Raw genomic sequence first — 15,845 nt, 5'->3', positions numbered from 1 at the left:
TGATACTGTCTTTTCAAAGAACATCTTTTTTTAATATTTATTTTTTAGTTGTAGTTGGACACAATACCTTTATTTTACTCATTCACATTCTGTGTGGTGCTGAGCCACAACCCAGGGCCCCACAAGTGCTAGGCGAGTGCTCCACCGCTGAGCCACAACCTCAGCCCCTCAAAGAACATCTTTTAAATGTTCCTTTAATAAGTGTCTGCCAGTATTCTTGTTCTTGAAAGATGATTTTTTGAGCATATATTTTTTAATGTTTTTAGTTGTAGATGGACACAATACCTTTATTTAATTTATTTATATGTGATGCTGAGGATCAAACCCAGTGCCTCACACTTGCCAGGCAAATGCTCTACCACTGAGCCACAATCCCAGCCTGCATATATTCTTGATATTATTTTGTCTTGCCTGTTTTGAATGAATTACTCCTGTCTTCAATCTTGCAGTTGAGAAGTGAGGGTTAGTCTAATTGCCCTTCCTTTGCGTTTTGTGAGATTATTTTTTTATAATAGGCATAAAATTTACAGAGTGTAATATATATTTAGTGTGCAACTGCATGAGTTTTCATGCTAGTAACTACTACCACTATCAATGTAAGTATTTCTATCAACAGGAAAAGTTATATTCATTTCTAGGCATTCCCTACCCCACCCAACCATAGTCATGCAGTGATCTGATTTCTGTCACCTACTATATTTGCTGTTTTTATAGATTTTGGGTGTGTATGAGTGCTGGGATCAAACCTAGGACCTCACACATTCTAGACAAGTCCTCTACCACTGAGCTGCATCCCCAGTCCTATAGACTGTTTTTTATTATTTAATGGTCAAAACCCCACATTCTTGGATGTCACATTTTCAGCCTTTAATTGGGTGGCAGTTTCCATGTATTTACTTTTATTCTTGTGTTTTCTTTTTAAGGAGTGGACCTACCCTATGAGACGAGAGATGCAGGTATGACAACTTTTTCTTTGTTCAAGCCAACTCATGTTATTATTATTTAATAACCTTCCTTCACAAAGGATTTGAAACCTGCTGGCTCATGGCTTATATAGGCTTATCATTAAGTACTATAAATCCTAACTGTGTTAAATAGGTAAGATTAATCTTGTCTCTTACAGAGATGAGAATCACAGATATGTTTACCTTGATTTGAATATTACACTGTATATTTTTTTTAAATCACATGGTACATAATCTCATAAATACATACAATTTTTATGTGTCAGTTAAATTTTTTAGTTTGAATATGGGAAGTGAATTTTTACCTTTCTTCCTTAAATTACAATCAGGAACATAGTAACATATGTATAAGTTTAATTAGAGGGCCTGGGGTTGTAGCTCAGTAGTAGAGTGCTCACCTAGCACATGTGAGGCACTGGGTTCAATCCTCATTACCATATAAAAATAAATAAATAAAATAAAAATATTGTGTCTACCCACAATTTAAAAAAAAAAAAGAAAAAGAACAAAAGAATGGAATACAATATTTGTATTCCTTTTGAAAGCAGTTTGCTTTTTCGGTCTAGTTTATATAATTTCAGGAGAGTTAACCATAAAGCATATTCAGTTTTTAAAGTTATTCATTTTTGTATCTGATTTCTTTTCAACACGCATAGCTAAGTTTTCCAGAAGAGTTAGTAGAATGTTTTCAGTTTGAAATGAATTAAAGAGGTAGCTAATGTTCATAGCAGTTCCTTTTCTTTTGTATTTCTTAATATTTGCAGCCAACTCTATCAGCCCCAGGTTCAAGTGATGTCTCTCATTCCTTGGAATCCCTTAACTTCTAAAAATCTATCACCTTTTCTCCTAATAAAAATTCACTTTTTAAATACATGTAAGTAGATATGAGTCATTTTGCTTACTGCTGTAGAATGCAAAGATGAGTAAAATATAATTCCTGCCAATACAAAGCTGGTAGGAGAAATAAGTCTTATATACAAATAATTATAATCATAATGAGTGTGTTTGTACTAACTATAGATAATAGTGCTAATCTATCTTGTGCTGCTTTTGATTTCTTGACTAAGGCTTTGTGTAATTCCAGATTTGTTTTATACCTGTTGTTTCTGACTAGAGCAGAGAATAGAAGTAAAATTAAAGAGATCTCATTCATCTAAAAGGCAACAATCAGTGAACTAATCCTACCCAAGCTGCTTATAAAAAGCACTGAAAATGTAAATACATGACTTTTCAAACCTAGATTTAAACTTGGGATGTTTCACTTGACATTATAAAGCACATCTGCATTTCTCTTCCCAATCATTTGCTCCATGTGGTTAGGAAATGCCCCCTAAATAATAAACTTTTAAGCAAATTATTATAACAATTATGAAAAAAAATCCACAAATCCATATTTGTGGCACATATTTGGTATAGACTTAAATTGCTAATGTTAATTTTTTTTTTTTCCCTAGGAAATTTTACCTGGATTATTCTTAGGCCCATATTCTTCTGCTATGAAAAGCAAGGTATGAACTTTAGGTTAGGTTCATCAAGAGACTTTAAAAACCTATGTTTCTTGGGTAATTTTTTTAGTAATAAGAGTTTTCTTTTAGAGAACATTGACAAATACTATCTGTTAATAGTTGTTGTCACTCTGTAGTACCTGCCTCATTCCTAGTTTTACTGGGCCAGTAATTCTCAAGTGTTTTATCACAACAGAGTTTTTTTATTATATTTTTCTCATGAAATCTGTGTGTTTTAAAGATTTACCAAATTGACTCTTAATAACTTGTTTATTTTCTGAAAATATTTGACATCTGTAATTGTATGAGATATAATTAAATCCCAAAATCAGAAAATTTAAAATCCATTTTGCCCATTGAATATTGTAATATATGAGCTCTGGATTATTATTTCCAACATATTAATGTACCTGTGTTGGTTTTATTGAAATATTTGTAAAATTGAAAACTTGGAACTTAATGGGTTAAGATTTTAGTTAACCCTTCTCCATCAAGGGTAGGAATATGTGTTTCCTAGTATATAAGAGACAGATTTAGGCTCTTGGTAACTAGTAAACTATTTCTTTTTGTCAAATTTTTCTATTGTTTGAGTTGGGAGTACAGTAGAGTGCTAACTTTGCATGCATAAGACCCTGGGTTTAATCCCCAGCACCACAAAAAAGAAAAAAGAAATTCTATTGTTTGTAGTTATACGGTCAAAACCTGCTTTATATAAGCAAATCCACTGAAAAATATAAAATACTGTTTGCTATTACATACGTAAGAGTTCTATTTTGATAAGGTTTTCTTTACCTATTAATAGTATAATATGCCTTCAAATCTTGTTAAAGCAAGCTTTTGTCCGCTTGTAGTTTCTCATATAAATAGAGTTGATGTGAAAACTCCAAAGATCATCAAGTGTAAACAAAGGAATGAATATTGAATTCATTTTGGAGGTTGACATAAATGTAAATATTGAACATTGGTTAATTATTAATCCTACCAAACACCTCCTGTCCAGTAACTCAGGATGTGTTCAGGAAATACAAAGATAATTGAACTCTAGTCTATGCTGACATGAGAAAATTTGGTATAAAATTAACATCGAAAATCATTACCTTAATTAGGGCTGCTCTAACAAAATACCATAGCTCTCATAATTCTCATAAGTCTGAGATCATGGTGCCACTATGATCCAGTTCTAGTGAGAGCTCTCTTCTAACTTGCAGATCCCTTCCTATTTGCAATACCATTGCATTGCCAATAGAGAGAGTTCTTAGTTCTTTTTCTTGTAAGGATGGTAATCTCTCCTGGAAGTTCTACCCTCATTTAAACCTAGTTAACTCCCAGATGTTTAACCACCTAATATGTTTAACCATTTGAGAGCAAGGGGTTCAACATTTTGAGAGCAAGGGGTTCAACATGTGAATCTGAAGAGGGGGACAGAAACATTCAGTTCATGACTTCTGCCATGAATTATTATTGTTCAAAGGTGTTAGAAAGTTTAGGTTATTTTGATTCCTCATGCCAGCATAATTTGCTCATTTATCAAATAATTATTTTTTTGATTAGGCATGGTGTTACATATCTGTAATTTCTGAGGCAAGAGGATAGCAAGTTCGATGTCAGTTCAATGTCAGTCTCAACAATTTAGTGAGCTCCTAACCAACTCAGTGAGAGCCTGTCTCAAAATAAATAAAAAGGGCTGGGGCTGTAGCTCAGTGGTAAAGTACCCCTGGGTTCGATCTTTAGTATCAAACCAAAAAAAATTTTTTTTTACACGTAGGTGGAACTGTGCCCATCCACAAATAATTATTGAACTTACTTATTATGCTTTCTTAAAATTATTACCTTACATAATTCTCAACACTGTTTAGTTAATAGGTAATATTTTCCTCATTCTCACGTGATGGAATTGAGCTACAGCATACAGGTCATTAGCAGAGCTGGATTTCTAGTTTTGACTCTCATGACTTTAAACCCCATGCTTTTAACCACTGTTTAATCTGTTTTCCAAGTAAATTGTCTTTAGCATCCTATGAAGCTCTAGAATTATATATATAAAATATCCATGTTAGCCTTTTCAGGACATTATCCTTGAATCATCAAACTGTCTTGCTGATCATTTCAGGTAAATTTTCAGGTAATTATACTGTGTTTCTTCCTGTCTCTTTATTTTTTACAGCTACCTATACTACAGAAACATGGAATAACCCATATAATTTGTATACGACAAAATATTGAAGCAAACTTTATTAAACCAAACTTTCAACAATTATTTAGGTAAGAAGTATTGCTATGATTTATAAAAAATGTTAAGGTTAATAAACATGTATAGTTCCTATAAGTTTATTACACAATCAGACTTTTTTCTGTATGTATCTATCTAAATATTTTTTCTTTCTTTTTTTTTATAGTTGTAGATGGACAGTATACCTTTATTTTATTTATTTATATGTGGTGCTAGGGATTGAACCCAGTCCCTCACATGTGCTAGGCAAGCACTCTCCCATGGAGCTGTAGCCCCAGCCCTTATATATATCTGTTTTGTAATGATGGAGCATACAATACATAATTTTTGAAACAAACTTTATTTAAAATATTTAAATCATGCTCATGATGCAAAGTTTTAAAGGTTTAAAAAATGTATACTGAAGAGGAGGTTTCTGTATACTGTTTCTGTTTCTCCTAGAAACTGTTTCCCTCCCAGATATATCTACTGTTACCTCTTCCTTGAGTATTCTTTCAGATTATATGTTAACTTATACAAGCATATTACTATAAACTTTTGTTTTTTATACTTTTAAGAGTATTTCATATCAGTACTTACAAAGCCATCATCTGGCTATAGTAAAATTTATTCAACCAATCTCTTGTTTTTGGACATTGAGATTGTTTCCAGACTTTCATAGAAATAGATGTAGATGTAAATATAGATATTGTATATTGATTATCCCTGTATATATCATTTAATTCATATATGAATATAATAGAATACATTTGTAGTAGTAGAATTGCTGGATCTAAGAATATGAGCAGATTAAATTTGATATATAATACAAATTGCTGTCCAGTGAGTTGTATTAATTTATAGTCCCACTGTTAAGTGTTAAGAGTGTCTTTTCTGTATTTCACTAAGACAGAATTATACCAAGAGAGAATTTTAAAACAGAGTAAAAATGGTGTTTCATTCAGTTTTAATTTGGCTTTTTCATGTATCTTCTGATAAGTCTAGTGGTTTTTAAAATTCTATTATGCTCTGCTTTATTCTTTATAAAAATTACTATAGCATTTGAATATCCATACCAAGATACTGTAAAACATAGTTTATAAACATACAATAAAATAATATGTAACCAAAAAAAGAATAAAATTGTCTATGTGTATTCATAGATATTTGACATATTCAAAATGGTATCCACAATTTGGTCTGCAGAATTACTTTTAGGATACAGTCGTTGTTGGAATCCTTCGGTTTTATACATTGGATATTCCTTGGATCTTGGGATTTAACCTTTCTGTTTTAAAGCCAGAATTTTTTTGAAATTGTTACCACCTAAAGGATCGTTGAAGAATTATAATTTTTCTATCAAAAGAGACCTATAAAACTAATTTCATAATTTAGTTACCTACAAAGAAGCGACCTTGGATATGTTAGAGATGAGAGTTTTCACAAAATAGAATAAACTTAGCATGTTGATATGGTCTTATTTTAAAGGTTTTCTAAAGTAAAATTCAAAGCCCCATGTTGTGGCACACATCCTAGCATGTCAGGGGACAGAGGTAGGAGGATCTCAGTTCAAAACCTGCCTCAGCAACTTAGCAAGGCCCAAGCAACTTAGTGAGACCCTGTCTCAAAGTAAAAAATTTACAAAGGGGTGGGGATGTGAATCAGTGTTTAAGTGCCTCTGGGTTCAATACCTGGTACCAAAAAAATAAATAAATAAACCGAAATTCCAGGATAGGTGTGTTCTTCATTGTGTTTTATTTTACTGAAGATTAGTTAAAACATTGAATTTTTGATTCATGATTCCGTCAGATTGCTGCCTTTTGTTGTTTTTTTGCGGGGGGTGGGGGGATAGTGGGTAGTTGTCTGCCTTTTTCAGACATTGGGCTCCTGTTGAAATATTCTTTGTCTTTTTGGGGAAAGGATCACAGAGTCATTCAGAGAACAATCTTCTGGTCTTAAGAAAGTTGGTAGAAATAGAAGGCTAATAGTAAGAATTATGGACATGTTTTTGTCTTTATTTTCTAGATCCACTGTGATCTAAAGGAAAATTTCTTTCCTGATTGTGACATTTTTGTTTTAACAAAATTTTTGTACTAAAGTATCAAGAGAAATGTTAACATGTTTTTAAGGAATATGTTTTTTAAGGCTTTAAGTGCTCTACTGTCATGCAATATCTATCAACCTGTTCTTAGAAATATGATACATTGAAAATTATTTTGTATTCTTTTCATAATTACAAAGAAATACTCAAAGTTAATTTCTTTAGAAATAAAAGAGCTTTACCTGAAAGTGTGCTTATCATAAAATATTCTATTTTCAGATATTTAGTCTTGGATATTGCAGATAATCCAGTTGAAAATATCATACGTTTTTTCCCTATGGTAGGTATCATATATTTTAATATCATTAAAATTTAACTTCATTTTGACTGAAAATTGTAGGATTATTTTTGAAAGGAAATAAATTGTTCGTTCACATTTTTTTAGCTCCTTTACAGTTTTTGAAACTTGTAATAGTTATATTTATATTATTTTGGAAATTCATGAATTAAGAAATTAATTGTTTTTTATTCAAGCAAAATAACAGGAGCCAGGTACCTTGATGCATGCCTATAATCCAACTACTTAGGAGTCTGAGGCAGGAGAGTATCCAGTTTGGGGTCATCCCCATCAGTTTAGTGAGAACCTGTCTCAAAGTAGAAAATTTGTAAAGGACTGGGGTATAGCTCAGTAGAAAAACATCTCTAGGTTCAGTTCCCCATTATCAAAAAAAAATTACAGGAAATTGTTTTCAGATTTCATTTTGTTTCACTGTATTTTATGTCATTTTTACATGCTTTATTATGACATTGTCTTTTGCTTTCAGAGTAAGGAATTTATTGATGGGAGCTTACAAACTGGAGGTAAATAATGTTTCTTTCATTAAGCTAATTATTTTTAGGAAATTATTTGTTAAAGTAAGTTTTTAGTGTGTTTTTACCTTAAATTCAGGTAGTTTTGGTTATATATAATAGAGTGTCTCCAAATTTATATTTTCCCATATACTTGTTCATTTGGATAGGGTTTTAAAAACATGTTTATTAGAACTAGTGTCAAATTCTTTTTGAGCTTTAAATTTCTTTTAAAGTCTGTGGTATTTTCTGTACAGTAGAAGATTTGAAAATTAATAAATATTCAGGTGGCATGTATATGACCTAAAATGTTTAAGGAAAGATTTACTGTAGTTTGATATGTGGTTTCAATATATGTTAGCTGCTGACTTGTGTTTTCCTAAGAAAATAACTAGTTCTTATTTTTTTAGGAAAAGTTCTTGTCCATGGAAATGCAGGGATTTCCAGAAGGTATGGAGTTAGAGATAATCTTTTTTTTCCTCTAATAGTTGATTGATGAGTTGTGTTTTCTAAATTTCTTTTCTCTGTCTTTAGTGCTGCCTTTGTTATTGCATATATTATGGAAACATTTGGAGTAAAATACAGGTAAGAAAGTATGTTAAAATGAAGCTTAGTGGTTATGGTCGTGAGTTTGAAGTAAACATGTTTTTCTCTAATATTTATATTTGATAAGCAGTAGCTTATAGCCCATGGTTACTCTCTTAACCTAATTCATCTACTTGTATAGATTTTCTTAGGCTAATGTTTTTGTGGTTTATAGAGCTAATACTATGATTTTAAGAAGTCAAGGTAACATTATAGATGAAATAGTGAACAAGACTACTTACTTTCCACTAGGGAATGGGTTAATCTCAAGTTTAAAAACTCTTGGACACATATGTTAGTGGATGCCTTGTTTAAAAGGCTAATTTATTATGTTTTATTAATAAGTTAAGAATTATTTGTAGCACCTATAATTAGAGTAGTATTTGTTTTATATTTATTTATTTATTTTAGGTATAGATGAACACAATACCTTTATTTTATTTGTTTTTATTTATTTTTTATTTTATTTTTTTTAAAGAGAGAGAGAGAGAATTTTTAATATTTATTTTTTTTTAAGTTATCGGCGGAGACAACATCTTTGTTTGTATGTAGTGCTGAGGATCGAACCCGGGCCGCACGCATGCCAGGCGAGCGTGCTACCTCCCCAGCCCTTATTTGTTTTTATTTTTATGTGGTTCCAGGGATTCAACCCAGTGCCTCACACGTGCTAGGCAAGTGCTCTACCACTGAGCCACAACCCCGACCCTCAGAGTAGTATTTCTTATTAAAAGTCATCTTTTCCAGCATAGTACATAGATTTTTCAAAGGAAATGGCCGTCTTGACCCCAAAAAAAGCAAATATCTAACCAGTGTATAAAGTACACTTCTCTGTTTTGTGCAAGGTAGAAATCTTGTTATCAGTGCCACTTCCATTTCATGCTTAAACATAAACATTTGCTTAAAAGTATCAGGTCTAAGGAAATATTTGAATTTAAATGCTTTTGTTTATTTAATTGAAAAAGATTCAATTAAAAGAATTTCATTTATATGTTAATGTATATGTTCTTTTTCTATTTGGATTCTTATCAGTAATATTATTAATATTGAAAATAACTTCCATGGATTCTATTGTGTCCAATATTATTATAGGCTCTTTTATCTCATTTAATCCTCACAATTCAGGGGAGTTAACTTCTCATTTAACCAGTGGTAATATTTTGAGCATGTGTACTAAATGCATAAGCTCCTCCTGTCTTGACATAGGTTCCCCAAAATAAGTATCCTAATATTCATTTTACCAAGGAGAAAAATAAAGCTTAGAGAAGTTGAACACCTAGAACATATTGTAGATTAGCAAAGCGATTATGATATTTAGTCTGACTGTGCTCTTTCCACTGTTGACTCACTACTCCAATGTGTTAATTATATAGTTATGATTTCCTATTTAGGGAAAGTTTTAGATATTTTGATAAATTCTGAAATGTTCAAACAATTAAATAATAACATTACATTAATTTTCTTTTTCTGTTTTTTAAGAGATGCATTTGCTTATGTCCAAGAAAGAAGATTTTGTATTAATCCAAATGCTGGATTTGTCCATCAACTTCAGGTAACTAATTTCTCTCTTCTTTATGGCATTCAGAATATATAATAGTTAAAATCTGAATCTGTGAATTCAGTTGTAGAATTTACTTTTTAGGTGCTTGGAGTTTGCATAACCTCACTAATTTGATTATTGTTCAAGTTTACACCTCTGTTTGAAAATATATTTTTAAAGGTGCTGTTATCAAGAAAATGGAATTAAAGACACATTGTTAAATCTAACATTAAGGGGCTAGTGTTGTGGCTCAGCGGTAGTGTGCTCTCCAAGCATGTGTGAGGCCCTGGATTTGATCCTCAGTACCACATAAAAATATATAAATAAAATAAAAGTATTGTGTCCAATTACAACTAAAATATTAAAAAAAAAATATCTAGGGTTGAGGTTGTGGCTCAGTGGTAGAGCGCTTGTCTAGCATGTGCGAGGCACTGGGTTCGATTCTCAGCACCACTTATAAATAAGTAAATAAAGGTCCATGAACAACTAATAAAAGATATTTTAAAAATATATCTTTTATTAAAAAGATATTTAAAAAAAAATTTTTATTAAAAATGTATTTTTTTTCCTGTATTTTGATCATGCACAGGTCATAAGATTATTTTGACTCAGTACTGGTTGAACAGCCCTAATTTGAAAATCTTAAATCCTTTAATATTCAGAATTTGTTTCATACTCAGTTTCGAGATTCCAGTGAAGTCTTATGCAAATATTCTAAAATCCCAAACATTGAAATCTGAAACTATTCTGAATCTAAACATTTTGAGTAAGGTATAGTCAACCTATAAATTAAATATAACAGCCTTTTCCCTTACATGTATTGTATCTTCCATGTTATTTCAGATTTTGTTGAGACATGGGCAGATATACTAACTGTAAATTTCTTTGCTTTTTGCCTTGTTCTTTAAAAAATGCATTTTTTAAAACAAATTTTTATATTGAAAGAGTAATATATACTTATGGTTAAAAACTCAGCAATGCTTAAGAATATAATGTGAAGTAAATCTCTTAGTAATGAATATTGAAGATATTTCTATAATATACATTCATTGGCCACATAACATTTTGATCAACAATGGTCTGCACATATGATGATGGTCCTGTAAGACGGTAATGGATCTGAAAGATTCCTATTACCTAGTGATTTCATAGCCATCATAACAGTGTTGTCCAACACTTCACTCACATGTTTGTGGTGATACTGGTGGAAAACTAGTGTGCTGCTACAATTTACTATAAAATAGTATGTATATGCCATAAGCAGTCTCACACATCTTGATTTCAGTGTTCTCTTGCCTTTGATTTATCTTTTGATCATCATGACTTTGAGACTTAGGTATATACCACCCTCCCCCTCCACACACACCCCATAACTTGGGGATATAGTAAACTATACCATCTGGGTTGTGTAAGTACACTGATGTTCCCACAACGAAATCACCTAACGAGCTGGGTATGCTATTGAAAGTCTGTAGAGTCAGCACCTTGGAGCTGAGGCAATTGCCTGGACAATTAAGGAGGCCATCTCTCAAAGTAAAATTTTTAAAAAGGGATGGGGGGGCTATAGCTTAGTGGTAGAGTGCCCATGGATTTAATTGCCAGTAACTATGCACCTCTCATCCCCCACCAAACCAAACCCCAAACTATGATATCACCTGACAATACATTTCTTAGAACTTGCTCCAGTTGTTAAGCAGATTGTGAACCATATATGTAATGAATTACTTATTCATGAGTTTTTGGATTGTTTCTAACCTTTCATGATGATAAACTGTATTGTAAAGATACCCTAATAGGTGCATTTTTTTTATAATTCTGTGAATTTACCTGTGAGATAATTGGTTGAAATGGAATTGTTGGATTATAAATATTTGAAATTTGATAGATATTGCCAAATTGTCTCTAAAAAGGATGAAATAATGTAAACCAGGAAGCAAGTAGTGGCTGCTTTCTCTTCCTGTAAACAACAGTAGCCATAAATGTTCTTATCAGATTTTTTGAGCACTGCCATCATAATGGTAAAGGTAACAGTTCCTTGTTTAATTGACTTTCCTTTGAATTAATGAATTTGGGACTCTTTTTCCATATTCAGATTATTTTCTGTGAACTGGTTATTGGTATTCTTTGCATTTTTTTTTTCAATCAGGTTATTGGTTTTTTCCTCATAGGTTTTATAATAGCTCTTTGTATATGATTATCTGAGATAATCAACTCATTACAAGACATGATATATTTCAGTTTATTGTTTTAGAAGTTCTGTTCTATGATTGATTTGTCCCATTGTTTTAGATTCCTATTAGGGAAGTACATGATGGTCGCATGTAGCATGATATACCCCTATATATCACAAACCAGTGAGCACCTGTAGGTAGGAGTGTTGACCTGGTATTCTCTGTTGCAGTGACTGGTCTAATTTCTAGTCTTTGATCCATTTAGACTTGATTTTTTGTGCAGGATGAGAGAAAGGAAGCTAGTTTCATTCTTTTATACATGGGTAACCCGTTTTCCCAGCACCTATTATTTAAAAAGCTGTCTTTAACGTGTTTTGGCACTTTTGTTAAGGGTCAGATGACAGACAACCCATATCTGTGGGTTCATTTGTGTTTTCTGTTCTATTGGTCTATATGTCTGTTTTTATGCTAATAAAAAATATGCAGTTTTTGTTAGTATAGCTCAGTAGTACACTTTGAGGTTTGGTATTCTGATGCCTCCAACATTGCTTTTTTTCCCATATCTTACTCATTCTTCTGACTTTGTCATACTACTCAAAGGCTTGTTGAATCTATGTTAAATCTTATTTTTGAAAAACTATGAACAGTACCTACTTTATCTGAGATAGCCAATAAGACAGTCATCTTCTCTGCCTAATTGAGTTTGGTTCCATTTTTTAGAAATTTTATTATGAAAATCAGTACATACATAGAAAATACATAAAATTTAAATAAGCATCCATGTAACCATCACCCAGGTTAAGAAATTGATTATTTGCCATGATCCCTAAAGCCCTTTTGAAGCTCCTTTCTAAGTTCTCCTCCCTCTGTAACATAACCACTTACCGCTATCTGCTTGGTGATCAATCCCTTTTTCCTCATTTTTCTATTCAGGTTTAGTAGTGTTTCCTAATTTCATCAAATGTTTTCCTTGTTTTCAGAAAAGGAATAGAAACAGAAATTCTTTGATTCTTCCATCTTTAACTGGAAGCAGAGAAAAAAAAATATTGTCTTGAAAGAATTAGAGAAAAGGATATACACTTAAGTATATTAAATGACTCATTTATCTGATATTTAAAATATTTTACAACAGTATCACTTTTTTTAGGTGCTGGGGATTGAATCCATGGGTACTTAACCACTGTGCCATGTCCCCATCTCTTTTTATTTTATTTTATTTTTCATTTTGAGACAGGGTCATATACTGAGTTGTTGAGGCTGACCTTGAACTTGTGATTTGTCTGCCTCAGCCTCCTGAGTCGCTGGGATTACAGGCATGCACTACCATGCCCCACTATAGCATTTATTTTGACTGAATTTTATTTCTTTTCATTCTTAGAACCATTTAATGAGATTGCCATTTCAGTTTTTGGTTGGTTTTGTTTTGTTTTTGCTCACAACAGACAGAATTAGAGATTATTATAGCTAATGCCCCAGTAGACAAGGACACATACGGACTGGGAGGTCAAGCTTTTGGCATGACCTGGATTTTATCGTTATCAGCAATTATGAGATAGAAATTTAAACCTCAATTTTTCTTACAATATGTGGGCCAGTGTTTTCATTGTAAACTAAGAAAACCAATAATATGCAAATCAATCACTGTTTTTGTGAAGAATATAAATGTATATCCAAGTTAATTAAAATCTTTTTTTAGGAATATGAAGCCATTTACCTAGCAAAATTAACAATACAGATGATGTCACCACTCCAGATAGAAAGGTCCTTATCTGTACATTCTGGTACCACAGGTAAGAACTTTTTCTTTTTAGAAGAGAAAGCTGGAGAGAATTCTATTTTTTAAAAAAAGGAGAAAAGTTACATACATTGTTTGCTAGAAGTTATGCTGAAAAGTTTAAATGTTCAGAAAACTTGGTAAACTATTGAATTCAAATAATTTCAAAAGCATTAATTTTATAATGAATCTGTGTTATAACGAACTGTGTGAATTCCCCTATGCTTAGTCAGTTAGATTAAGATAATAACAGAAGTCTGAATAACAAGTGATCTTATTAAAAATAAATGATAGTTAATACAAACCTGTTTTCAGGTGTGTTTTAGTTCAAAGGCTAACTAATATGGGTTTTTTCTGTGGCCATCAGTATTTTGATCTTTTCCTCTCCTTTGCTATTTTAGAAGCACCCAAAACCCACCTCATTTTCAAAGTCAGGATCCAAGTGTGCTCGCAAAATGTTTTAAACCTTTATCTTCCTTTTCCAAGACCCTGCTACCCTCATTTTTCTCATTCAACTAATAGACTAGACTACTCATCACATTTGTTTATAATTTCTCTGTCATACAGTTTAAGTCTTCTTTAACAAAACAACCCTATAAGGAAGAATTAACAGGTTACTTACCTGAAATTGGAGCATAGGTGATCTGATCCACAAGTCTTTCCTCTGTATTGCATTGCCTGAAGTGATAGGCAATATATTCTTCCCTGAGGCTCAAGTTCCTGGTTATCAGTGACTGTTCTTTCTTTTGCCACCTTTGACTAATCACTTTTTTTTTCTTTTTTAAAAAATTTTATGTATTTATATGCAGTGCTGAGAATCCAACCCAGTGCCTCACATGTGCTTGGCAGTTGCTCTATTACTGAACTATAGCCCAAGCCCTACTAATCACTTTTTTCATCCTATAGGGTCTGTTTTATCAGTATCTTTAAATTCTTTCCCTTTTTTAATGGTACCCTTAATCACAATCTTTATCAGGTATATTGGCCTCCTATCCAAACTTAATTTGGTCCATTCTTTTCATTGTGTCCAGGCTTATTTTTATATAGATAGTTGTGATTATGTGTTTCCTTTACCAAAGATTTCACTGACTTTATTCCACAGTAGGAAATAGGTTACCAGACATAAAGTCCTTTTGATTTTTCTGTTTCTCATGATTCCTGATTAAGAGGAACAGTTTTCTGCAGATTTTCCATGTAGTTTTTTTTTCTCACCTAGAATGCATCATATTACTCTCCCTATTATTTTTTTTGTTCTTATCAGTGCATTATAGTTATACATAACATTAGGGTTCATTGACATAATCATCCAAGCATGGAATACAGTTTGCCCCACTTCAGTCACCAGTACTTCCTTTCTTCCCTCTCCCTGTTTCTCTTCCTTTGTTGTACTGGTCTTCCTTCTGCTTATTTATTTTTTTAAAAATTAGTGCTTTATAGATATACATAAAGGTTAAATTCACTGGTGTATTCATATATACACATAACATAATTTGGTCAGTCTGTCATTCCACCATTCCTCTCTTCCCATACTTCCTCCCTTCTCCTCAATCCCCTTCCTCTACTCCACTGATCTCCCTTCTGTTTTTATAGGATTTCCCCACCCCTTCTTTCCCACCCTTACTTTGTTCTAGCTTCTACAAATAAGAGAAAACATTCAACCCTTGATTTCTGAGTGTGGCTTATTTCACTTAGCATGATGTTTTCAAATTCTATCCATTGACCAGCAGATGCCATAATTCCATTCTTCTTGAGCTGAGTAAAACTCATTGCATATATATATATCACATTTTCTTTACCCTTCATTTGTGGACAGGTACCTGGGCTGGTTTCATAACTTGGCTGCTATAAATATTGATGTGCCTGTATCACTTGTAATATGCTGATTTTAGGCCTTTGGGATAAATACTAAGATGTAAGATAGCTAGGTATATGGTGGTTCCATTCCTTGTCTTTTGAGGAATCTCCATACTGTTTTCCAGAGTGGTTGTATGAACTTGCTGTCCCACCACATTCTCACCAACATTTATTATTATTTGTATTCTTGATGATTGCCATTCTGAGTGGTCACTTTCCCTATTCTTGAGAACAGCTTAGATGTCAGGAGAACATGATTAATGTACTCTTTGACTAGCCCCTCAACATTTGAAGTTCATCTGAAACTCAAAACAGCATTTGCATTTAGCCTCATTTTAATCTTCAGTCTGTTAAT

The 15,845-nt window shown here is 32.3% G+C and overlaps 1 protein-coding gene across 1 annotated transcript in view; it reads left to right on the top strand.

The window, feature by feature from the left end:
- The window catches only part of Styx (serine/threonine/tyrosine interacting protein), a 33,643-nt gene that overhangs the window by 14,366 nt on the left and 3,432 nt on the right, over window positions 1-15,845 (top strand). The window contains exons 2-10 of the mRNA XM_076848378.2: window positions 924-956; window positions 2,420-2,473; window positions 4,635-4,732; window positions 7,000-7,060; window positions 7,545-7,581; window positions 7,980-8,019; window positions 8,104-8,154; window positions 9,631-9,703; window positions 13,559-13,652. Coding sequence (XP_076704493.1) covers window positions 924-956; window positions 2,420-2,473; window positions 4,635-4,732; window positions 7,000-7,060; window positions 7,545-7,581; window positions 7,980-8,019; window positions 8,104-8,154; window positions 9,631-9,703; window positions 13,559-13,652 — 541 coding nt within the window. The remainder of the gene's footprint in view (window positions 1-923; window positions 957-2,419; window positions 2,474-4,634; window positions 4,733-6,999; window positions 7,061-7,544; window positions 7,582-7,979; window positions 8,020-8,103; window positions 8,155-9,630; window positions 9,704-13,558; window positions 13,653-15,845) is intronic.

This window comes from Callospermophilus lateralis, chromosome 3 (genome assembly GCF_048772815.1).
Source record: "Callospermophilus lateralis isolate mCalLat2 chromosome 3, mCalLat2.hap1, whole genome shotgun sequence".
Lineage (NCBI taxonomy): Eukaryota > Metazoa > Chordata > Mammalia > Rodentia > Sciuridae > Callospermophilus > Callospermophilus lateralis.
The sequence above is the reverse complement of the archived record's forward strand: the minus strand, read 5'-3'. Positions and strand labels throughout refer to the sequence as shown.